Here is a 25,549-nt window from a genome sequence, read left to right on the forward strand (position 1 = left end):
CAGTTACAGAGGTAATCTGGTCCAATGCCATGTAGGGCTTTAAAGGTCATGACCAACACTTTGAATTGTGACCGGAAACTGATTGGCAGCCAATGCAAGCCACGGAGTGTTGAGGAAACGTGGGCGAATCTTGGAAGCCCCACGATGGCCCTTGCGGCTGCGTTCTGCACGATCTGAATTTTCCCAACACTTTTCAAAGGTAGTCTCATGTAGAGAGCGTTGCAGTAATCGAACCTCGAGGTGATGAGGGCATGAGTGACTATGAGCAATGACTCGCTGTCCAGGTAGGGCTGTAACTGGTGCATCAGGTGAACCTGGGCAAACACCCTCCTCTCCACAGCCGAAAGATGATGTTCCAATGTTTCAGAGAATAAGATGCACTTTTTTCCTTCCTAAAAGAGCCTGATACTCTGAATGTAGCTTTTTGGGGGGGGGGGGAGCTTTTCCCCCCCAGCCCTAAAGCGGTGCTAACGATCTTCCCAGATCTTTTTCATTGTTACTCTCCCTAAAGAAGGATTTTTCCAGCCCTAACTAGGGGATGAAATAATGTGCTGAAGCTGGTCAGATCAAGGATGCTAGCCAGATGAATACCTGGTAGATGCAGATTTCCCCCCTTATTTTCCTCGCCCAAAACTAAGATGCATCTTATATTCCAGTGCATCTTATACTCTGAAAAATATGGTACATGTGGACTCCCAGAAGTCTGTTAAATGGGAGAGAGCAGATAGAAATCAAGAAGGAAAAGGAATCCTCAGTCTGAGTATTGTATTGGCAGTTCTGTGTTAGCAAAAACGTCAGAAGAGAAGGATTTAGGGGTAGTGATTTCTGACAGTCTCAAAATGGGTGAACAGTGCAGTCAGGTGGTAGGGAAAGAAAGTAGAATGCTTGGCTGCATAGCTAGAGGTATAACAAGCAGGAAGAGGGAGATTATGATCCCCTTATATCCCCTGGTGAGACCACATTTGGAATACTATGTTCAGTTCTGGAGACCTCACCTACAAAAAGATACTGATAAAATTGAACGGGTCCAAAAACGGGCTACAAGAATGGTGGAAGGTCTTAAGTATAAAACGTATCAGGAAAGACTTAATGAACTCAATCTGTATAGTCTGGAGGACATAAGGAAAAGGGGGGACATGATAGAAACATTTAAATATGTTAAAGGGTTAAATAAGGTTCAGGAGGGAAGTGTTTTAATAGGAAAGTGAACACAAGAACAAGGGGACACAATCTGAGGTTAGTTGGGGGAAGGATCAAAAGCAACGTGAGAAAATATTATTTTACTGAAAGAGTAGTAGATGCTTGGAACAAACTTCCAGCAGACGTGGTTGGTAAATCCACAGTAACTGAATTTAAACATGCCTGGGATAAATATATATCCATTGTGGAATAAAATATAGGAAATAGTATAAGGGCAGACTAGATGGACCATGAGGTCTTTTGCTGCCCTCAATCTTTTATGTTTCTAAGGAATCAGGGTTGAAGTTGGGACTAAAGAAAATGAAATATTTGGGATTTGGTTATTGAGTAATCCAGGAAAAATTGTGGAGTTTAATTATAGACAGATATGGAGGAGAATGTTAAAACAGATGAGGACCTGGAAAGAGAAAAGGTTAAGGAGATTGGCTAAAATAAGAAAATTAAAAATGATGATAGTCCCCAAGATGATGTATCTGTTCCAGGTATTGCCAGGGGGTTTAAATGGGGAATGACTTAAGTAATGATTAAATAAACCAAATACTGCATCATATGCACTGTTACGAGCAAACAGAGCAACTCTTAACCTAATGAAATAGACAATCTTGATACATGTGGCTAAATCCTCTGGAACCAAACTCCCCCCAGAGATTAGGATTGCCCCCACCCTCCTTGCTTTTTGTAAACTTCTTAAAACCCACCTTTGCCGTCAGGCATGGGGGAACTGAGACATCTCCCCTTGACTATGTAGTTTTATGTATGGTACCGTATGTTTGTGTGTATGCTTTTTATATAATGGGGGTTTTAGGTCTTTAATGTAAACTGTTATTTTAGCCTTCAAGATTAGATTTGTTTATTGTATATTGTTTTTATCACTGCTGCAAGCCACCCCGAGTCTGCGGAGAGGGGCGGCATGCAAATTAATAAATAATAATAATAATAATAATAATAATAATAATAAAAATAAGTCCGCATCAAAGCCAGATTTACTTATGTAAAAGATTAAAATCTTCTCTTCCTGAACATGGCAACTGGCATTGTAAATAGTCTATGCTGAGATCAGCTTAATAAGGAAAAAAAAAAGAAACCTGCAATTCTGAATGCTTGAATATAAGGGTTTATTGTAATGTGTCTCTCTTGAAGGGGTCTTCCAGTGCCAGAGTGACCACAGATGTATACATGAGAAGTATCGGTGCGATGGGATACAACATTGCCCTGATGGCTCTGATGAACTTAACTGCTGGACGCCAACCCCCCTCTGTGATTTACGTTGTGATGGCAATACTGTGTGTATCCTGGAGAGTTGGCTATGTGATGGGAACACAGACTGCTTTGATGGGGCAGATGAAAAAAACTGTGGTAAGCCAGGGCAGGAAAGACAGACATCTAAGAAGGAACAACCGGTTTTTAGATTATTGGTTTTCTAGGCAGGTTGTAGCTGGAACAAATAGGAAATTCTTTGAAATACAATGTTCCCTCGATTTTCGTGGGTTCGAACTTTGCGAAATGTCTATACCACGGTTTTTCAAAAATATTAATTAAAAAATACTTCACGGGTTTTTTCCCTATACCACGGTTTTTCCCGCCCAATGATGTCATATGTCATCACCAAACTTTCGTCTGCCTTTAATAAATATATTTTTTTAATAAACTTTAATAAATAAACATGGTATGTAATAATCTAAATGGTTGCTAAGGGAATGGAAAATTGCAATTTAGGGGTTTAAAGTGTTAAGGGAAGGCTTGGGATACTGTTCATAGCCAAAAATAGTGTATTTACTTACGCATCTCTACTTCGTGGAAATTCAGCTTCCGCAGGTGGTCTTGGAACCCATCCTCCACGAAAATCGAGGGAACACTGTACATTTGAAGCTACTTGGCTAAATGATTAGGGGGTTGAGGCAAAGGCAACATAAATGCTAGCGATACCCATTTCTATTTCTCCTTGTCACTGAATGAGATGAAAACTTGTGGGGGCACTTCAGTGGCTGGAGGCAATCAAGCTTTGAGGTATAGGCTATTAGACATAGAGTCCCAACAAGGTGAGCAACTCTACCTAATAACTTCTTCACTAGATGAGGGCAATGGTCTCTATTTGGGATGCTTTGGAAAAAAGAAATCAACAGGAATCTACACTTAGTCTGAAGTTTCACAGAGTTATGTTGGCTGTGTTATGTTTTTCTGAGCCAAATTTAAAGTGGTGACATTGACTTAAGTTGCCTAAATTTCTCAGGGCTCAGATTTCTGGAGAAAACCCTTTTCCCATATCAGGTTGTTAGTTACACGCAGTGAAGACAGCCTTTCCCATCTCATATTAACTCTTTTATTTTATTTTGGTGCCCTAGAGTAGTTTTTCCCAACTTTGGCAACTTGGAGATATCTGGACTTCAACTCCCAGAATTCCCCAGCCAGCATTCGCTGGCTGGGGAATTCTGGGAGTTGAAGTCCAAATATCTTCAAGTTGCCAAGGTTGGGAATCACTGCCCTATAGTCCTGGAGGCTGTTGGGACTAGTTTCCACATTTTTTTGGGGGGGGGGGGGGTTGTTGTTATTTTTTGGCAAGATTTCAGAAGTGATTTGGCATTGCTTACATCCTAAGGCTGAGAGAGAGAGACCGACTGGCCCAAGGCCATCCAGCTTGATTCAAGCCTAAAGTGGGACTAGAACTGACACTCTCCTAGTTTCTAACCACACCATACACACCATCTCTACCAAATATTTTCCCTCAGCTACTTGGGGGAAGGGGCATAGCCTACAAATGCAAAATAAGACATGACTTGGTTTGTCCTGCATGTGTTACGGAAGACTCCTCACCATGTTTAACAGCTGTCTGCTCTAAGATCACAGGCTGACTTCTGGAAACCACAGAGGGCTTGGGGGAACCCTTAAGAAGCACCCCCCCCCCCCAGTTCTAATAATTGTGACTCTTTTATGGCCGAGACCAGTGGCTTCCTAACTCTTGTTCTGCACTCATATAACTAGGAAAATGTGGTTTCCACAAGGTAGCCTGAGCAGTGGTTCTCAACCTAGGGGTCGGGACCCCTTTGGGGGTCGAATGATCATTTCACAAGGGTCGCCTAAGACCATGGGAAAAGGCAAATTTCCCATGGTGTTAGGAACTAAGTTTCTATTCTGGTGTCTTGGAACATATTTTTACAATCCGACCAATCAGGCGTTTACAGTGGGAGTGTCTCTCTGACCTTCCTGCCAATCAGCTTAAAGCTCTGTTGGGACAATTGGTGCTAGACTTATGGTTGGGGGTCACCACAACATGAGGAACTGTATTAAGGGGTCGCGGCACTAGATAGTTTGAGAACCACTGTCTTAGAGCAAGGCTAGGGTTAGAGTTAGGTCTCTGACAGCAAAAAGGAGTTGGGGGGCGACATGCGCAAGTAAGGTGAGTGTCCCCCCCCCAAATAAGATCTGGTGCCTTTTTTGATGACAGTAAGTAAGTAAGTAAGTAAGTAAGTAAGTAAATAAGTAAGTAAGTGAGTTAGTGAGTAAGTGGGTAAGTAAGTAAGTAAGTGAGTAAGTGAGTGAGTAAGTAGGTAAGTAAGTAAATAAGTAAGTAAGTGAGTAAGTAGGTAAGTAAGTAAATAAGTAAGTAAGTAAGTAAGTAGGTAGGTAGGTAAGTAAGTAAGTAAGTAAGTAAGTAAGTAAGTAGGTAAGTAAGTAAATAAGTAAGTAAGTAAGTAAATAAATAAGTAAGTAAGTAAGTAAGTGAGTAAGTAGGTAAGTAAGTAAATAAGTAAGTAAGTAAATAAATAAATAAATACTGGACATAAACAAACAAACAAACAAATAAATAAACAAACAAACAAACAAATAAATAAATTAATAAATGTCTTATTTTGGGGGAAACACGGTATTACAATGTCATGGCCAAATAAGGAACATCAATCTTTTGCTGCACGTATTACCTTTCTACCATGTAAGGTAAATAGCATTCCTTTTATATAATCTTTAAAGCTATTGTTACTTACTAATTGATTCCTGCTGTCTGGATACATTTTCGGGGAGGCGTGAAACACGGGAAGGTTAAACATCATTATCTGCTTGCAGCCCAGATCAAATGCGATGGCCTGCACTTCCAATGCAAAAGCGGGCAGTGCATTTCTACTTTCTTGCACTGTGATGGAAATTACAACTGCAAGGACCGTTCCGACGAAGAAGACTGCCCGGCCCCCAGACAAGCTTCCTGCTACCACGATGAAATCAAATGTCACGGAAGTGGAGAATGCATCCTGAAGCAATGGCTTTGTGATGGGGACACGGATTGCAAAGACGGGTCAGACGAGCAGGTACAAATGGTGAAATCCCTAAAGTAAGCTAGCTGTCCCTTTGGGGGCAAACAGGACAATACGGTGCCATCTCAACCACTCAGCAGATGGAATAAGCTACTGGGATACTCCACTGCAGTCCTTGCCTTTAATTGAGAATTAAGTAGCCTTAATTGTGGGATGCTTAAGCAGTGGGGTGGTCACCTAGAGATTAAGAAGACTGCCTGACCGTGAGGAGGCTGAGAGTTCAGTCATGGGCAATGGCAGGCGTTTCTCTATCAGGGCAGGAAGAAAAAATATCTGCTGTGAACTCCATGTGGCATCAGGAAGGGCATCCGGCCAGTAAATGATCAGCTCCATCCAATCGCCCCGGCTCCATCCCAATATAAGGGAATACAGGACCATAAAAAGAAAAAAAAGTGGGATGCTTATTTCTGAATACTTATGGTTACGGTCACTGCTAGTACCCGACATATTCCAAATAATAGGTACCAAATGCCTCCAAACTGCTAGAGATGTTAAGATACAGTGGTACCTCTACTTAAGAACACCTCTAATTTTCTAGCTAAGAACCGGTTGTTCAAGATTTTTTTGCCTCTACTTAAGAACCATTTTCTACTTAAGAACCTGAGCCCGGAAAAATTTCCCAGGAAATTGAAAGCGGCACAAAGGCCTGGCTAGTTTCCTGCCATTCCCCCTTTAATCCTGGTTATCTTGGGCTGCCAGAGGAGCCTTTCGGTGGCGCTTAAGGAGGCTTTTGCAGTCCAGAGCGAATGAAGTATTTTCCTTTCTCTGGGCGCTTGGAGAGGGAATAAACCTCTGCCAGGGCCCAGAGAAAAGAAACTCTCCCTTGACTCTGGGCAGCCAAGGAGTCACCACAGCGAAGGAAAGGCCCTGGCTACAAAGCAAGTGAGCAAGAAAAGAAGGGAGCCCTTCAGCATGGGAAGGAAGAGGCAGCAGGTGGCAGCAGCAGCAGCCAGTGTATGGGAGGCAGCCTCACACTGGGTGTTTGGGAGGCTCGTGCTTCTCCTCGCTGCCTCAGAGTCCCTCTGTTTTTTTTAAGCCTTAAAGTTTTGAATTTTTTTGATTCCTCTCACCTCACCTTCTTTCTTCGGCAGTGACTGTCCTCCTCTTCTTCTTCCTCCCCCCCCCCCCAAATTCCGAGCTTTTATTTCTTTCCTAATGGGTTTACACTTTATTTGCTTTTATATTGATTCCTACGGGAAAAATTGCTTCTTCTTAAGAACGTTTCTACTTAAGAATCTGTCCCAGAATGAATTAAGTTCTTAAGTAGAGATACCACTGTACTTCTTTCTAAAGATATGCAATCTGCATAGGCAGACTTCTCAGCAAATCAAAAGGTCCCTTCCCAGAAACACATTTTCCAGGTTTCTTCTCAATTGTGCCTGTTTTCATTGCCCCCAAGTTCTCCGTATCACGGCTCAGATAGCATTTTTTTCTACAGCAGTATAAGCATCTCTAAGCCAAGTCAGTGTAACGTTGCCAGCAGGCAAGAAGAATACAATAGAGCTGGAAGGGACCTTGGAGGTCTTGTAGTCCAGCCCCCTGCTCAAGCAGGAGAACCTATACAGGGGCGGATTCCCATTACCACCGCTATTGGTGCGCCGCATGTGCAGCTTCAGATCTCGTGCATGCGCATGCATGCGTCCCAGCGTGTGTGTGCAAGATAGAAACATAGAAACATAGAAGACTGACAGCAGAAAAAGACCTCATGGTCCATCTGATCTGCCCTTATACTATTTTCTGTATTTTATCTTAGGATGGATATCTGTTTATCCCCGGCATGTTTAAATTCAGTTACTGTGGATTTATCTACCACGTCTGCTGGAAGTTTGTTCCAAGGACAAACTTCCAGCAGATTTCAGTAATTTTTTTGTCAAGTAGAAATCGTATAGAATGGTGGTTGGGTAAGGGAAGATGGCTACAAATAAATGCAATATGTAAATATCTGAATGAAAGGGAGAATAAAGAAGCACTATTTAGGGAGGAGATAGAGCTAGAGAAAATAATAAGAGAAAAAACTGAGGGTACAAAGGCGCAAGCAACCAATATATATATAAGATGTTAGTGAAGTCAGACAGGGATGTGATCCAAGGATTGACTAAATGGTGGCGAAATGAGATACAAGTAGAGGTGCAAGAGATGGAAAATACAGTAGAGAATATAAGGAAAATCAAGAATGCAAGGGTTAGGGAAATGAGAAGGAAAATATTACATAAGTGGTATTACACACCCGTTCAACTTGCACACTTTCAGCAGAACGTTAAAGGTATCTGTTGGCATGGGTGCCAAGATAAAGGAGTGTTTATGCATATGCTCTGGGAATGCCCAGTGGTGCAGAACTTTTGGCAAAAAGTGCAAGAGGATATTAATAGGATATTAAATATAAGATGGACGATTACTAAGGAAATGGCAGTATTAGTAAAAAGTAGTGAGATGGGAGAATACAGAGAAATAAAACAAGCAGCGATAGAAAGCGCTCAGGCGGTAATAGTCTTGGGTTGGAAGGATGCGGCAAAATGGACAATGCAAAATTGGTGTAGGTATATGGTGGACCCCATTCAATTCGAGATTACGGATAAAGGGATGAATTTGACTAATGAAACTGATTTGCAACAGCTGATGGGGCGATGGGACAAGGTAAGACGATATATGGCGAGTAGGATCCGAGACCAAGTTATAAGAAACAAGTTGGAATCACTCTATAATATGTAAAGAAATATTTCACTCTTGGGTTTAAATGATTTATACAAGAAATACCCCCAACTAGTGGTGGGGTGTGATTGATTGTCTGGTGGTGGGCGCAATCACTGAGCACATGTTATATGTCATATGTTGTGTATGTGTTTTATATTATAAAAACCAATAAAAATATTAGTTTTTTTAAAAAGGTAATTTTTTTGCTTCCATGGGCAGAAGTAAAAAAACACCGAAATCTCGTGTGTCCCCTTGTGAGATTTTGTTCTCTGTGCATGCACAGATGTAAACCCATGCTGGGGTATGTGCATGCAAGAGACCCAAAGGTGCACAACGCAACGATTGCTACTGGTGCGCCGTCCTTTACTGTACCGGTAGCAACCCACTAATGAACCTATGCTTTCTCAAATCTCCAGGTATTTCAAATGTTTCATTGCTGTACAGCAGAAGTTCTTGATGGATGGATTGATTGGTTGGTTGGTTTTTACAGGACTGTGGATTTCCAAAGAAACAATGTGGTGCCCATCAGTGGCAATGCTACCACTCATTACAATGCATCCCAGATCAATGGAATTGTGATGGGGAACGTGACTGCAGAGACGGGACTGATGAGATTGGATGTATGTAAACTTTCTCCATCTTGGTAGCTGTTGCAATAGTCTTGTTTTTTGAAGTGGTGGGAGGGATCTGTCTTTCTTAGGAGGCATTAGCTTAACAGAGAGAAGTGCTGCAAAACAAGAGCCAAGTTACAATGACAGCAGTTCTATGTTAGTCTTTAAATGTTTTTAGTTTAATGTCCTATGGAGTTGAAATTTAAGGATATTGTGGGGCACCTCATTCTCACCATGCGCTGTTGCCATTTATTTCAATTTGTGCTTGCCAGATTGTTGCGCTCATGTTCTCCTTTTTTAAAAAAAAATACAACTTTATTAAACTTATCAAAGTATAAAATAAAAATGGAAATGGAAACAATGGGCAAAGAGGGAAGGGGAAGAGAGAGAGAAGTGTAGGTTAAAGAGGAAAGGGAACAGCTACTGACAACTTCTCTTTTCTGCATACTAGAATAAAATATAACATTGCAGCCTCAAATTTCTACTTTTGCATACTTAATATGGACTAGCCTTTTCTAGAGCATACTTGTCTAATCAGCAAATCCCAAAGTCAAAATTTTTGGGGGGTTTTCAAAGTACATTTTATTGAATTTTTTCACATAAACACCCTCCCCCAAATATAATTTCAGTAATACACCTTGTCGTATTATATATTTTTCATATCTAAGGCTATTGTTTTTAACTTAAAGATTCTTATTTCTATTTACAATTTTATACGTGTTGTATATTACATTACAGGGTTTTGACCATCTCTGCTAATTCCATCAGTTTCCAGCCATTCTTCTTCCATTTCTTCCAGTTATGATATCTTTCTATTTTTATGCATGGAGCATTCTCGCTTCTATCAACATCTAAAACAACAAAGTTCCAAATTCTTTGTTGACTTGTATTATTCTCCCCATACCCATTCCAAATCAATCAAAGGGAAAGTCGTATTGAATTTGGCTCATGCTTCATTAGATTTCAATGGTTATTTTATATATAATTGTGCTAAAACTAGAATCTTGAAGTCCTCTTTGCTTTTCCAGGTAAGCCCAGGAGCTGCCATAGCTATGAGTTTCAGTGTGGTGATACCTATGTCAATTACACTTTGGTCTGCAATGGGAAACCCGACTGCCAAGATGGAATGGATGAAGGCAACCATTGTGCCGTGCCATGTCAAAAACTGTGTGCTCACATTTGTTACAAGTCTCCTCATGGGCCTGTAAGTGAAGACCAGCATTAGAATGTTGATGATGCTTAGGATGATGCTTAAAAATGGATAACATAAGAACTGAAGAGTTGGCCTTCTCGGGTCCCGTCAACTAAAAATGTCGTTTGGCGGGCCCCAGGGGAAGAGCCTTCTCTGTGGCGGCCGCGGCCCTCTGGAACCAGCTCCCCCCTGAGATTAGAACTGCCCCCACCCTCCTTGTCTTTCGCAAGTTACTTAAGACCCACCTATATCGCCAGGCATGGGGGAACTAAGACATCTCCCCCAGGCTTATTATATTTCATGTTTGATGTGTATGTGCTGTATGGTTTTTAATTGTTGAGGTTTTTATATATTTTATTATTAGATTTGTTCCATTATTATACTGTTTTTATTACTGTTGTGAGCCGCCCCAAGTCTTCGGAGAGGGGCGGCATACAAATCTAATAAATTGAATTGAATTGAATTGTAGAAGGAAAAAAATGGGTTAAGGAGATTTGCTTCCTCCTAGGCCAGTGATGGCGAACCTTTTTTTCCTCGGGTGCCAAAATAGTGTGGGCGTGCACTATTGTGCATGCATGAGTGCCCACACCCATAATTCAATGCCTGTGGAGGGCAAAAACAGCTTCCCCTGTTCCCTGGAGGCCCTCTGGAGGCCAGAAATAGCCCATTTCCCAACTTCTGGTGGGCCCAGTAGGCTCATGTTTTGCCCTCCCCAGGCTCCAAAGGTTTCTCTGGAGCCAGAGGAAGGTAAAAACGCCCTCCTCCATTCTCCCTGGAAGCTCTCTGGAAGCCAAAAATGCCCTCCGAGAGCCTCTGGGTGAGCCAAAAATCAGCTGGCCAGCACACACATGTACTTTGGAGCTGAGCTAGGGCAACGGCTCGTGTGCCAGCAGATATGGCTCCGTGTGCTACCTGTCAAAGGTTCACCATCACTGTCCTAAGCTTTATGCTAAAATTCTTTCAAAATAGGAAAAATAGATAGCCATTCTCGAATAATAATACAATATGGACTTGTTGCTACTATTATAGCAAAAGGATAGTGATTGTAACCATGAAAAAATGGGAAATGTCGTATAAAATGCACTGGCGTATAAGACACAGCTTAAGTTTTGAGAGAGGAAAATAGGGGGGGGAGAGAACCCACCTACCAGGTATTCATCTGGCTAGCATCCTTAGTCTGGTCAGCCTCAACTCATTATTTTATCCCCTGGTTAGGGCTGAAAAAAATAATCTTCGGAGGGAGTAGCAATGAAAACAAACCTACAAAAACCTAGGGCTGGAATAAAAACTTTTTTGGAGAGAGTAGGAATGAAAAAAATCCTGCAAGCCAAGAAGATTGTTAGTAACTCATTAGGGGTGGGGGGGAAAAGCTTCAAAAAGCTACATTTGGAGTATAATATGCACCCAAATTTTCAGCCTCTTTTAGGCGGGGAAAGGGTACGCCTTATACTCTGAAAAATACAGTATTTGGGGAGAGGGTTATGACAGTATTAAAATGCAGAGGCATCTTGCTGGCAACAAAGATATATATAATCAAAGCAATAGTTTCCCCAGTTGTAATGTAAAAGCTGCATTATTGTTTGATTGGCTGAATAAAGAAGTAATACTTTCAAACTCTGGTTCTGGTTCCCATGTCTGAGAATAACCTGCATTGTGAGAACCATTAATATAAAACTAGATAAAAGAAAATAAGACTGTTCATTGAAACTGTTGGTAATTAAACTCCAACTATAAAATATTTTGAACAAGAAGTACAAAGGCAAGAGTTGTTGAAGTCTCAGATGGTTGGAAAAATCTGAGGCAGTAGAAAAAGAGACCAGAAAGGCTTCAGGAGTTAAATTATCTTGTTGATGACCTAATCATAATTTGATTAGAACTTGCTGATAGATAATCCTGGTGAGATGATTACTATTAAATCATAAAAAGTCATCAAGCAATGGAAGCAGATTGAAAGTGTAATCTAACAGCAGCAGGGGTGGGTTCTGGATCCTTTTGCTGCCAATTCGCTCAGGGTTGTACCGTACGCGTGCGCCCTCAGCAATAAAAAAAAATAGCTGCTGCGCATGTGCAGAAACAAAATCCAAGATGGTGGCACCCAAGGAGACACCAACAGAACTGGTTCTGTGACATCATCACTAAGTTAAAGTACCAATTAGAACAGGTAGGAACCCACCTCTGAACAGCAGGGGTATCCAACCTTGGCAACTTTAAAACCTGTGGACTTCAACTCCCAGAATTCCACCAACAAATAGCTCTTGAAGTTGCCAAGGTTGGACACCCCCTTCCTTAGAGCAAGAGAATAAGACTAAATGCAAGTGTTTTAAAAGAAAACCGGAAACCATCTCTTTATATCTTTGGGTTTTTTTCTTTCTTGATTTTTCTTTCATTTTCTGTTATCACTTTCCCCTTTTCTTTTTCTTTAAATGTGAATTGTTTTACTTTGTAAAAAAAATTCTTTAGTGAAACATAATTTTTTGGGGGGGGAACCCCAATGCCTTCAAATGTATTACTTAAGCGCATACTTGCAAATTAAATCTCAATTTGTATTTGGACTCTGTGTTTCCAGAGAATCAACCCTGGAGGGCAGAGTGAGGAGAAGGAGAAATAGTTGTTATTACTTAAGCGCAAATTAAATCTCAATTTGTATTTGGACTCTGTGTTTCCAGAAGCAACCCTTGGAGGGCAGAGTAAGGAGAAGGAGAAATAGTGAAACTTTACATAGGTAATAACGCCTGTTTTCTAATTTTCAGCAATGTGCTTGCAATGAGGGGTTCATCTTAAGAAATGATGGGCGCTCTTGCAAAGACATCAATGAATGCAAAGAGTTGGCAGTTGATAAATGTAGCCAGACCTGTGTCAATACAGAAGGCGGTTACTCCTGCACATGCCACCCTGGATATCAACTGGAGCCCGATAACCACACATGTAAAGTAATAGGTAGGTTTATTCCTGTCCACTGATTGGCTTTCCATTGATTCTCTTTAGGATTCAAATTTAGGGTTTAATGCGTAATTTTTTGTGTGAAGTCAAATATGTAACATAGAAAACTTTGCCTTCTGGGTAAGAAGTCTTGAAATAAGTCCCTCTGGCTTCACACTATTAAGCTGGAGGGATGTATTGAGAGATATGAAAGCTGTTACATAGATAAATGTAGATAATAAATGTAGATAAATGTAGATGCTGTCAAAGTCCCTGATGAAGACAATGTCTTCAAAGGGGCTAAGAGCAACCCAGCCGTGTGGGATCACTCACGAACGCAAATCCTAGAAAGAAGACTTGGACACATTCTCTCTCTGGGTGAAGTGACACAGTATAGAGTTGTGTATTCCTTTTTATTTGGGAGCATAAGGAAATGGGGATAATTACACGTACATGTCAAGTGATACACAAACATCCAATAACATAACTTCAAACATGACGTGATTGCAATTTATATTAAAATTAACTAGTTTTGTCTTTGCCATAGGTTCCGAGCCATTACTGCTAGTTGCAGTTCAGTTTGACTTAATTGTATTCGGAATAAGGACCATGAAAGAGGATGTTGTCATGAGAGTCGATCATGACTTCATTATCTTTTCCATTGACTACGATTTCGTATCCGAGACTGTCTTTTGGATGAATCTCAATGCAGACAGTATTAATTGGATTGATATGCAAACCAAGGAAAAGGGAATTCTAATAAAAGGTGGGTCTTGATATATTTTCAGTTGTTTAGACAGTTTTTAATAAGTTAGTGGCTTAGGACAAAACTAATCGTAACTTTGGCAAGTCAAATAAACTATTGGTAGAACTCCTATTTGACTGTTGAAGCTGACTCACACTCTCACATGCTTAGGAAGCTTCACAGGTTCACCCGAGACAAGGTGAAAGTCAAATCCACTTACACTTAAACAGAAAAAAAGCTAAGGAAAAATTGAGTGCTCATATTTCTAAACTGATACTTTTAACAAAATAATTTTAAGAAACAGCAATACCAGGTGGATTCACACACCTAATCCTGCCTGCAAGTTTTAGATGACAGACTGAAGGAAAGATTTCATCAAGTTCCTCCAGGAAGAAAACATACAAGTTGACAAAGTCCCATATGACAGATGATGTTATCCTACTAAAGTCCCTCATGAATGGCATAGGAATAATATGTGTCACTTGGGACAATTGCTCAGAAGGCCAACAATCCCTTGCTGTAGAGTTGATGATGGTTGAAATCTGCAGCTTATTTATTTATTTTTATTTATTTTGTCCAATACACAATACATATTGAGGCGAATAGACATGAAGTATTATATATAAAGAAAAGATATGAAAATAGAGGAGAAGATATATGAAAGGGAGAAAAGATATATGATATATGGGATAAGGAGAGACAATTGGACAGGGGACGAAAGGCACACTGGTGCACTTATTTACTTCCCTTACTGACCTCTTAGGAACCTGGAGAGGTCAATCGTGGATAGTCTAAGGGAGAAATGTTGGGGGTTAGGGGTTGACACTATTGAGTCCGGTAATGAGTTTGAGCTTCTATGAGCTTCTAGTCTATAAATGTAAAGATTCTTCCAGTGTACACTAAGAGAGAGACAGTAACAGCAGAACTGACCCCTAAAAAAGCATCCTTTTGTGTCTATTGGTCAACTATGAGTATTTTTGAGGATTGTCTAAGAAGATGGATTTCAAGCACAATTAACACTGAACAATTTACCAATAACAGTCGTAACTGTTCAGCCTTAAACCAGAGATATTCTGCACAAAACCCTCTGAACAGGATGTCTTTTCCCTTATATGGCTATTTAAAAAAACAATTTGTAATAAAATTTTGCTTTTCAATTACTGACTTCATAGGAGATGTTGGCTGATATTTCCCATTCACATGTTTGTAAATCTTAACAATAGACAGTTCATTTCTATCATTTCAAACATTGGATTGCAGGCATCAAATCTGACAGTATAGCAGTGGACTGGTTAGGAAGGAACCTTTACTGGACTGATGGTATCTCAGGACAGATCTTGGCTACATAGTTGAATACCACTTGGAAGGGAAATCCTGTCTATACAGTGGTTCTTGAGGATCTGGAGCAACCACAGTCATTAGTTCTCCACCCACTGGATAGGTAAGCCTTTTCTATTTTGCTTGGGCTTGTTGGAATGGTTCAAAAGAATTAGGAATAGATCTCAGAAACAAGATGGATAGATGAGTCCATTGAGTCGCTAATGTTGTCTTTTTAGAGAAGATATTTCAGTGGGGGATGACTTGAAAACACTGTCTGAGCTCATGTTGATATGTGGTCAGGTCTGTCCAGTTACGGTATACGATTGAATCGTAATTGATAAGGCAAATGGATATTTTTAGAGAGAAGAAACTAGGAGTACAGTTCTATTGATTCTGCTTGATTTATTTATTATTTATTAAATTTATATGCTGCCCAACTCACTTTACAAAGTGATCCTGGGCAATTAACCATGAAAGTGATAAATATTCAAATATTAACCACAGTAGACACAAAATTTTAAAAACCAAAGGCAAGATTGTTCGCAGCTTTTGATATTCTGATCATCAAATTTATTTGGCCTGCTGTGTAACAGTTGTTTGTTTTGTCCAGTACACAATAATACACAATGAGGGTTAGAGAGGATATAATCAGGTAGAATGTATTAAAGGGGGAATAGAGGAGAAAATAAAGGAGTGAAATATAACTATGAGAGAATAGCAGGAAAAGATATAGGTATAGAAGAGAAGATATATGAGATACAGGAGAGACAATAGGGCAGGGGACAGTAGGCACTCTGGTGCACTTATGTACGCCCCTTACTGACCTCTTATGAACTTGGTGAGGTTAGGCCGTGCCCCATAAAAGCACTGGATGAACATATACTGGCAGTTCATTTAATAAGGAGATTCCACTCTTTTCCTGGGATTATTCAGTGTCTGTAACGGTTTCATCATTAGGCTTATGATGCCCAGTTTACATTCCCTTGACATCAGAGTCAAGTGAAGCTTCTCCACACTTGAATGTGATGGGATAGGTGAGAAATACTCAGCTGAAGTTGAATCCCGAAGGATTGTTTTGTGGACAACGTGGAATTGTCTACCTGGGACTGGCTGCAGCCTTCTGAAGGAGTAGATGCATGACTTGAACTTTCCCTATGTCTTTTTTCAGATTCACCTAATTTACTAGCTATGGCAGTGTTTCTCAACCTTGGCCACTTGAAGATATCTGGACTTCAACTCCCAGAAGTCCCCAGCCAGCGAATGCTGGCTGGGGAATTCTGGGAGTTGAAGTCCAAATATCTTCAAGTGGCCAAGGTTGGGAAACACTGAGCTAGGGTAGGACAGAGCTATGTATACAAGGCATCCCTGAATTGAGCTTCACCAGAGAGCAAGATGCTGTTACAGATTGGAAGAGGCTGCCACATAGGACTAGCAAGCATAACACACTATTTTGAAGACACACACTGGCTACCAGTATGCTATCAGGCAGAGTCCCTGGAACTTGTCATATGAAGCACTGTGTGGCTAAGCCAGAGCGCCTGATAGTGTGCCTTTCCTCATACCTTCCTGTTTATCTAGTTAAGAGCTAGAAAAGATGCATTTTTAAGATGGTTCAAAATGGCTGGATATTAGCTTGATCTGAAGAGGGTATTTTTTAGCACAAGGTTGCAGCATTCCCTCCCTTTGAATAAAGGTTGCAGTGAGCCTTTTAAACCTACAAGCCAATTTAATATGTATTGACCCTGCTCTGCAGTCTGGTTTAGTATTGTTTCATGTTTTAAAGTTTAAATTTTAACAACATTTTAATATCTTTCTTGGGACTTTTTATTGAATCATCATTATTTTTTATTAAGATAGCTTCTTGCTCTTCTCCTTTATTGGTAAGAGGACTAAATTAGAGTCTATAATACCATGTTGCACTACTTGAAGCTCTTCAATTTTGCCTTAATTTTGTTAGTCACCTTGCTTACTCTTAGCTGCAGAAATACACATGTGCACACACACAAACACATGGAGTATAATATGCACATGGGATAGAAATGACCCTTAGCTTGGGAATGGAATAGAATCTCAAAATGAAAACTTGTCTCAGATTACCAAAAATTTTAAATGATGTAGATGCAAAATAATAAACAATGTTTTTATTTAGTTTGGCTCTAATACTATTTAAAGGCAAATGCAATGGCCCATTTGAAGGGTTAGGCTTAGACCCCAGATGTATTAAGCTTTAACAGAGTAGTCTACACTCCCCCAAGCTCCATGCTTAATGGGAGCCACGGTATATGATGCCACGATTGTGCTGAAACTGTAGATCTGATTCATGATTGGATAAAAAGAGAGTGGTGATCTAACTTTAAATTCCAAAGAATGTAGGATTTATATGAAGAGACATTAATCAAAAGAATTCTGATACTAATGTTTCCCTAGATTGAAATCATCTGAAATACTAGTGGGTCTTCTTGTCTGGTACCCTAAATAAAATGTACAATGAAGGCCATCTAACTTGGTGGTCAATAACTCTTCTAGAAAGCATTGTAAGCCATAGTAGTTGAATTCCATTCTAAAAATATATGTCACATTATCCTCTCTTTCCTAGATTTATGTACTGGTGTGAAATAGGCGTTGAATCCATAATCAAGAAAGCAGGGATGGAGGGAAGTAATAAAGAAGTGATAATTGATAATGGACTTGGTTGGCCCACAAGCCTAGCCATTGATTTCTTGAGCTGGAGAATTTTCTGGTCTGATGACAAGTTTCACTCCATTGGCTCAGCCTCTTTGGATGGTAGCGATATGAAGGTATTGCCAACTATATGTACATAACGTTTATGGAAGCAGGCAAGAATTTATTTGAGTTCTTTGTTTTAAACCAGAGGTGTCAAACTCAATTTCATTGAGGGCCGTATCGGGGCTGTATTTGACCTCGGGGCGGGGTGGGAGAGGCCAGGATGGGTGTGGCCAGCTCAATGTCACTCCTGTGATGGCCCAAGCACTCTGCCAGCAAAAACAGGCTCCTGAGTTCCGTTTTCAGCTGTCATTCATTCATTCATTCATTCATTCATTCATTCATTCATTCATTCATTCATTTATTCATTAGATTTGTATGCCGCCCCTCTCCATAGACTCGGGGCGGCTAACAACAATAATAAAACAATATGTACAAATCTAATATTTAAGTTAATTTTTTTAAAAAACCCTTATTTGAGAAACCAATCATACAAACAGACATACCATGCATAAATTTTATAAGCCTAGGGGGAGGAAATATCTCAGTTCCCCCATGCCTGACGACAGAGGTGGGTTTTAAGGAGCTTACGAAAGGCAAGGAGGGTGGAGGCAACTCTGATCTCTGGGGAGAGTTGGTTCCAGAGGGTCAGGGCCGCCACAGAGAAGGCTCTTCCCCTGGGTCCCGCCAAATGGCATTGTTTAGTCGAGGGGACCCGGAGAAGGCCAACTCTGTGGGACCTAACTGGTCGCTGGGATTCGTGCGGCAGACGGTGGTCATGGCCTCTTGCAACAGAGCCCTGTTTTCACTGGCAAAAGGTTGCAGAAGGCCGTGGCAGCCCAAACCGGAGCTTGGGAGCCTATTTTCATTGGCAGAAGCACCGAGGACTGATCCTTCACTGTTTCCAGGGTAGCCCCACAGACCAGATCTAAGTATCCTGTTGGCCACATCCGGCCCCCGGGCCTTGAATTTGACACCCCTGTTTTAAAGGAAAGTGTCAATTCTGATAATGTCATCATCTTGTTCTTTTCTGGGTAGCAGAAATAAATAAATAATAAATAATAATAATAATAATTTATTAGATTTGTATGCCACACTTCTTCGAAACTAGGGGAATGTGTCCAACTTCCAGATCTTTTAGTGTGTCTGAAAATAAAATCCCAGTCCCTGAGCTGTGATGCATCTCTTAACAATATTTTTTCCCTTAGATATTTCAGATGAATGAGATACATAGTCCTTTCTCAGTGAGTGTGTTTGAAGACTACATCTTTTGGTCTGACATGCAAACAAGGATAGTACAGAAGATAGACAAAAGGACAGCCAAAAATAGAACAGTTCTCCTAAAGAGTCATGGACAACCATATGGATTAAAGGTATTGCACAAGTAGTACACATTATGGAAAGGTTGATGACTGGAACAAGTGCCTATTTTTATTTTACTTGGCCAACGGCATGTCTCTAGCTTTAAATGAATAAATGTTAAGGCAGGTTTATTTGGCCTGGATCTTCAAATATGCATGAGCCATATCCATGAGCTTCAAAAAGTATGAGCCAAGCCCCATACTTTGTCAGACTAAAGCTGCGTCAATACTGATATTGTATTGTGTTTATATTGTAACTGATAATAGAATTTTGACCAGGAATAAGTCATTTATACGAAAAGCTACTGTTGGTCATAGCGTAATTTGTTCAGAATGGGACAATTCACCATAGCCAAGTCTCTGTGGCCATCTGACCATGGCTAACGTGCCGTGGGACAATTCACCTCGGGACAATTTAACAATTCAATTTAATTATTTTAAATACATAAAAATTATGTTTTCATTCACATTTCATTTTGTCCCTCCTTCTTCTTCTTCATTCCAGCAGAAGTCCCTCACTGAGCTAAGCTAGTTTCCCTAAATAATAATAATAATAATAATAATAATAATAATAATAATAATAATAATAATAATTTATTAGATTTGTATGCCGCCCCTTTCCGAGGACTATTGCAATAATTTCAAATTTAGGTATTTTTGCAACAATCTTGGCTTATTAAAATAAGTTTTATATGGTAGAATAAGAAACTTCATAAAATGGGGCAGAATTCCCTTGACAAATATCTGAGTTAGCAACAGAAATTTTGGACTAAATTGTAGTCGCAAGTCCGAGAACTTACCTGTAGTTCTAAAACTAACAGGATCTTTCATAAATCTTACGTTATTTCGGTCAACCTTTTCTTATTTCAGAAATTTCTCCTCTATTAATAGAACTGGTTTATTTCTTTTGCTCAATCTACCTTCATATGGGATAAATGAAAAAATAATGTTGATTGGTATTGAACATTAAGAAAACAAGGGTAACGTCAACCAGTATGCTTATAGTGACCATACACTTGATGGCAGAGAAGTGAAGGTGATAACACTGTTTAGTTTTCTTGGACTCATAAAGATGGTAGGAAAAAAGACTATGGCAATCGTGAAGAATACTAATATTTGAATGACATTGCTTGGCCTTTTTATTTTTTAATCTTTGTTATCAATGGTTTTTTTTCCTTTGATGATATATGGCTCTGAAGATTGAATGATGAGAAAGAAGATAGTCACATTCCAGTTATAGATTTGGAGACAGATCTAACAGTCCTATCAAATGAAAGAAAACACAGACAGTCATAAAGTGGATTGACTGCTTTTTTGAAATTATCTGGCTCTTGCCATCTGATGCAAGTAGACAATGGATGAAAATAGTGCAATATACTTTATTGTACATAGTATACACAGTCTGTGTTCCTTTAGTAATTTTTGTGGAGGAACATACAAAGTGCATAATAGAGATGCCCTGAAACTCCTGGTGTAACATTTTCATACTCTTGAAATTTTGGCTTTCAGGTGATGCATGAAGTTCTGCAGGCACCAGCCCCTAACCCATGTGTAGAAGTTGGATGTTCGTATATGTGCCTCTTAAGCCCCAGCAAAAAAGGAAGCTGCCATTGCCCGCCTGAATCTGTACTATCAAGTGATGGAAAGACCTGCATTCCATTAAAGGAGTCAGCATTCATGTTATTGGATGGCCAGACAGATGTTACACAGGTATTACTTTCAATTGGATAATAAAGAGAATGGTAGCTGCAAACCAGTGCGGGGTTGCTACCGGTTGGGCCCAGTATGGCAAACCAGTAGTAGTGGTGAGAGGCTCTGCCCACCCTCCAAAATGTCGTCAAAAAACACTCTGCAAATGTGCAGAAGTGTTACCCCTGCGCTCCCGTTTCTGAACTGGTAGCAGAGGTAAATAGAACCCACTACTATTGCAAAATAATTTTCCCAAATGAAATGTTCTTACAGCTGTTTAATAGGCTGGCACAGCAAAGTGGCTTCTATTTGAATTTTCCTTAGTAACAAGTACATTTATTTATTGATTTGATTTGATTTGATTTGATTTGATTGATTTGATTTGACTGCAGAGACGGGACTGATGAGATTGGATGTATGTAAACTTTCTCCATCTTGGTAGCTGGTGCAATAGTCTTGTTTTTTGAAGTGGTGGGAGGGATCTGTCTTTCTTAGGAGACATTAGCTTAACAGAGAGAAGTGCTGCAAAACAAGAGCCAAGTTACAATGACAGCAGTTCTATGTTAGTCTTTAAATGTTTTTAGTTTAATGTCCTATGGAGTTGAAATTTAAGGATATTGTGGGGCACCTCATTCTCACCATGCGCTGTTGCCATTTATTTCCATTTGTGCTTGCCAGATTGTTGCGCTCATGTTCTCCTTTTTTAAAAAAAATACAACTTTATTAAACTTATCAAAGTATAAAATAAAAATGGAAATGGAAACAATGGGCAAAGAGGGAAGGGGAAGAGAGAGAGAAGTGTAGGTTAAAGAGGAAAGGGAACAGCTACTGACAACTTCTCTTTTCTGCATACTAGAATAAAATATAACATTGCAGCCTCAAATTTCTACTTTTGCATACTTAATATGGACTAGCCTTTTCTAGAGCATACTTGTCTAATCAGCAAATCCCAAAGTCAAAATTTTTGGGGGGTTTTCAAAGTACATTTTATTGAATTTTTTCACATAAACACCCTCCCCCAAATATAATTTCAGTAATACACCTTGTCGTATTATATATTTTTCATATCTAAGGCTATTGTTTTTAACTTAAAGATTCTTATTTCTATTTACAATTTTATACGTGTTGTATATTACATTACAGGGTTTTGACCATCTCTGCTAATTCCATCAGTTTCCAGCCATTCTTCTTCCATTTCTTCCAGTTATGATATCTTTCTATTATTATGCATGGAGCATTCTCGCTTCTATCAACATCTAAAACAACAAAGTTCAAAATTCTTTGTTGACTTGTATTATTCTCCCCATACCCATTCCAAATCAATCAAAGGGAAAGTCGTATTGAATTTGGCTCATGCTTCATTAGATTTCAATGGTTATTTTATATATAATTGTGCTAAAACTAGAATCTTGAAGTCCTCTTTGCTTTTCCAGGTAAGCCCTGGAGCTGCCATAGCTATGAGTTTCAGTGTGGTGATACCTATGTCAATTACACTTTGGTCTGCAATGGGAAACCCGACTGCCAAGATGGAATGGATGAAGGCAACCATTGTGCCGTGCCATGTCAAAAACTGTGTGCTCACATTTGTTACAAGTCTCCTCATGGGCCTGTAAGTGAAGACCAGCATTAGAATGTTGATGATGCTTAGGATGATGCTTAAAAATGGATAACATAAGAACTGAAGAGTTGGCCTTCTCGGGTCCCGTCAACTAAAAATGTCGTTTGGCGGGCCCCAGGGGAAGAGCCTTCTCTGTGGCGGCCCCGGCCATCTGGAACCAGCTCCCCCCTGAGATTAGAACTGCCCCCACCCTCCTTGACTTTCGCAAGTTACTTAAGACCCACCTATATCGCCAGGCATGGGGGAACTAAGACATCTCCCCCAGGCTTATTATATTTCATGTTTGATGTGTATGTGCTGTATGGTTTTTAATTGTTGAGGTTTTTATATATTTTATTATTAGATTTGTTCCATTATTATACTGTTTTTATTACTGTTGTGAGCCGCCCCAAGTCTTCGGAGAGGGGCGGCATACAAATCTAATAAATTGAATTGAATTGAATTGTAGAAGGAAAAAAATGGGTTAAGGAGATTTGCTTCCTCCTAGGCCAGTGATGGCGAACCTTTTTTTCCTCGGGTGCCAAAATAGTGTGGGCGTGCACTATTGTGCATGCATGAGTGCCCACACCCATAATTCAATGCCTGTGGAGGGCAAAAACAGCTTCCCCTGTTCCCCGGAGGCCCTCTGGAGGCCAGAAATAGCCCATTTCCCAACTTCTGGTGGGCCCAGTAGGCTCATGTTTTGCCCTCCCCAGGCTCCAAAGGTTTCTCTGGAGCCAGAGGAAGGTAAAAACGCCCTCCTCCATTCTCCCTGGAAGCTCTCTGGAAGCCAAAAATGCCCTCCGAGAGCCTCTGGGTGAGCCAAAAATCAGCTGGCCAGCACACACATGTACTTTGGAGCTGAGCTAGGGCAACGGCTCGTGTGCCAGCAGATATGGCTCCGTGTGCTACCTGTCAAAGGTTCACCATCACTGTCCTAAGCTTTATGCTAAAATTCTTTCAAAATAGGAAAAATAGATAGCCATTCTCGAATAATAATACAATATGGACTTGTTGCTACTATTATAGCAAAAGGATAGTGATTGTAACCATGAAAAAATGGGAAATGTCGTATAAAATGCACTGGCGTATAAGACACAGCTTAAGTTTTGAGAGAGGAAAATAGGGGGGGGGGGGAACCCACCTACCAGGTATTCATCTGGCTAGCATCCTTAGTCTGGTCAGCCTCAACTCATTATTTTATCCCCTGGTTAGGGCTGAAAAAAATAATCTTCGGAGGGAGTAGCAATGAAAACAAACCTACAAAAACCTAGGGCTGGAATAAAAACTTTTTTGGAGAGAGTAGGAATGAAAAAAATCCTGCAAGCCAAGAAGATTGTTAGTAACTCATTAGGGGTGGGGGGAAAAAGCTTCAAAAAGCTACATTTGGAGTATAATATGCACCCAAATTTTCAGCCTCTTTTAGGCGGGGAAAGGGTACGCCTTATACTCTGAAAAATACAGTATTTGGGGAGAGGGTTATGACAGTATTAAAATGCAGAGGCATCTTGCTGGCAACAAAGATATATATAATCAAAGCAATAGTTTCCCCAGTTGTAATGTAAAAGCTGCATTATTGTTTGATTGGCTGAATAAAGAAGTAATACTTTCAAACTCTGGTTCTGGTTCCCATGTCTGAGAATAACCTGCATTGTGAGAACCATTAATATAAAACTAGATAAAAGAAAATAAGACTGTTCATTGAAACTGTTGGTAATTAAACTCCAACTATAAAATATTTTGAACAAGAAGTACAAAGGCAAGAGTTGTTGAAGTCTCAGATGGTTGGAAAAATCTGAGGCAGTAGAAAAAGAGACCAGAAAGGCTTCAGGAGTTAAATTATCTTGTTGATGACCTAATCATAATTTGATTAGAACTTGCTGATAGATAATCCTGGTGAGATGATTACTATTAAATCATAAAAAGTCATCAAGCAATGGAAGCAGATTGAAAGTGTAATCTAACAGCAGCAGGGGTGGGTTCTGGATCCTTTTGCTGCCAATTCGCTCAGGGTTGTACCGTACGCGTGCGCCCTCAGCAATAAAAAAAAATAGCTGCTGCGCATGTGCAGAAACAAAATCCAAGATGGTGGCACCCAAGGAGACACCAACAGAACTGGTTCTGTGACATCATCACTAAGTTAAAGTACCAATTAGAACCGGTAGGAACCCACCTCTGAACAGCAGGGGTATCCAACCTTGGCAACTTTAAAACCTGTGGACTTCAACTCCCAGAATTCCACCAACAAATAGCTCTTGAAGTTGCCAAGGTTGGACACCCCCTTCCTTAGAGCAAGAGAATAAGACTAAATGCAAGTGTTTTAAAAGAAAACCGGAAACCATCTCTTTATATCTTTGGGTTTTTTTCTTTCTTGATTTTTCTTTCATTTTCTGTTATCACTTTCCCCTTTTCTTTTTCTTTAAATGTGAATTGTTTTACTTTGTAAAAAAAATTCTTTAGTGAAACATAATTTTTTGGGGGGGGAACCCCAATGCCTTCAAATGTATTACTTAAGCGCATACTTGCAAATTAAATCTCAATTTGTATTTGGACTCTGTGTTTCCAGAGAATCAACCCTGGAGGGCAGAGTGAGGAGAAGGAGAAATAGTTGTTATTACTTAAGCGCAAATTAAATCTCAATTTGTATTTGGACTCTGTGTTTCCAGAAGCAACCCTTGGAGGGCAGAGTAAGGAGAAGGAGAAATAGTGAAACTTTACATAGGTAATAACGCCTGTTTTCTAATTTTCAGCAATGTGCTTGCAATGAGGGGTTCATCTTAAGAAATGATGGGCGCTCTTGCAAAGACATCAATGAATGCAAAGAGTTGGCAGTTGATAAATGTAGCCAGACCTGTGTCAATACAGAAGGCGGTTACTCCTGCACATGCCACCCTGGATATCAACTGGAGCCCGATAACCACACATGTAAAGTAATAGGTAGGTTTATTCCTGTCCACTGATTGGCTTTCCATTGATTCTCTTTAGGATTCAAATTTAGGGTTTAATGCGTAATTTTTTGTGTGAAGTCAAATATGTAACATAGAAAACTTTGCCTTCTGGGTAAGAAGTCTTGAAATAAGTCCCTCTGGCTTCACACTATTAAGCTGGAGGGATGTATTGAGAGATATGAAAGCTGTTACATAGATAAATGTAGATAATAAATGTAGATAAATGTAGATGCTGTCAAAGTCCCTGA

At 40.0% G+C, this 25,549-nt stretch overlaps 2 protein-coding genes across 2 annotated transcripts; both read left to right on the top strand.

The window, feature by feature from the left end:
* Positions 1 to 638: 638 nt before the first annotated feature.
* Positions 639 to 13,865, top strand: LOC139156051 (low-density lipoprotein receptor-like). The gene is made up of 7 exons (XM_070731395.1): positions 639 to 681; positions 2,341 to 2,556; positions 5,260 to 5,498; positions 8,686 to 8,815; positions 9,835 to 10,010; positions 12,749 to 12,935; positions 13,834 to 13,865. Exons 1-7 carry the CDS (start codon positions 639 to 641, stop codon positions 13,863 to 13,865), a joined length of 1,023 nt encoding a protein of 340 aa, XP_070587496.1.
* A 1,004-nt stretch (positions 13,866 to 14,869) lies between these two features.
* LOC139156049 (low-density lipoprotein receptor-related protein 8-like) lies at positions 14,870 to 25,286 on the top strand. Its single transcript, XM_070731394.1, has 6 exons — positions 14,870 to 15,103; positions 17,579 to 17,780; positions 18,915 to 19,079; positions 20,577 to 20,777; positions 22,190 to 22,365; positions 25,104 to 25,286. Exons 2-6 carry the CDS (start codon positions 17,583 to 17,585, stop codon positions 25,132 to 25,134), a joined length of 771 nt encoding a protein of 256 aa, XP_070587495.1. The 5' UTR covers positions 14,870 to 15,103; positions 17,579 to 17,582; the 3' UTR covers positions 25,135 to 25,286.
* The last annotated feature ends 263 nt before the right edge of the window (positions 25,287 to 25,549 follow it).

Source organism: Erythrolamprus reginae, unplaced genomic scaffold (genome assembly GCF_031021105.1).
Source record: "Erythrolamprus reginae isolate rEryReg1 unplaced genomic scaffold, rEryReg1.hap1 scaffold_250, whole genome shotgun sequence".
Classification (NCBI taxonomy): domain Eukaryota; kingdom Metazoa; phylum Chordata; class Lepidosauria; order Squamata; family Dipsadidae; genus Erythrolamprus; species Erythrolamprus reginae.

Coding starts and splice junctions, on each gene's coding strand:
- LOC139156051 (XM_070731395.1), top strand. CDS start 639: ATGCATCTTATATTCCAGTGCATCTTATACTCTGAAAAATATG. Junction 10,011..12,748: donor ACAAGTCTCCTCATGGGCCT/GTAAGTGAAGAC, acceptor TCTAATTTTCAG/CAATGTGCTTGCAATGAGGG. Junction 12,936..13,833: donor CCACACATGTAAAGTAATAG/GTAGGTTTATTC, acceptor TCACATGCTTAG/GAAGCTTCACAGGTTCACCC.
- LOC139156049 (XM_070731394.1), top strand. CDS start 17,583: ATGTACTGGTGTGAAATAGGCGTTGAATCCATAATCAAGAAAGCAGGG. Junction 17,781..18,914: donor TGGATGGTAGCGATATGAAG/GTATTGCCAACT, acceptor TTTTTCCCTTAG/ATATTTCAGATGAATGAGAT. Junction 22,366..25,103: donor ACAAGTCTCCTCATGGGCCT/GTAAGTGAAGAC, acceptor TCTAATTTTCAG/CAATGTGCTTGCAATGAGGG.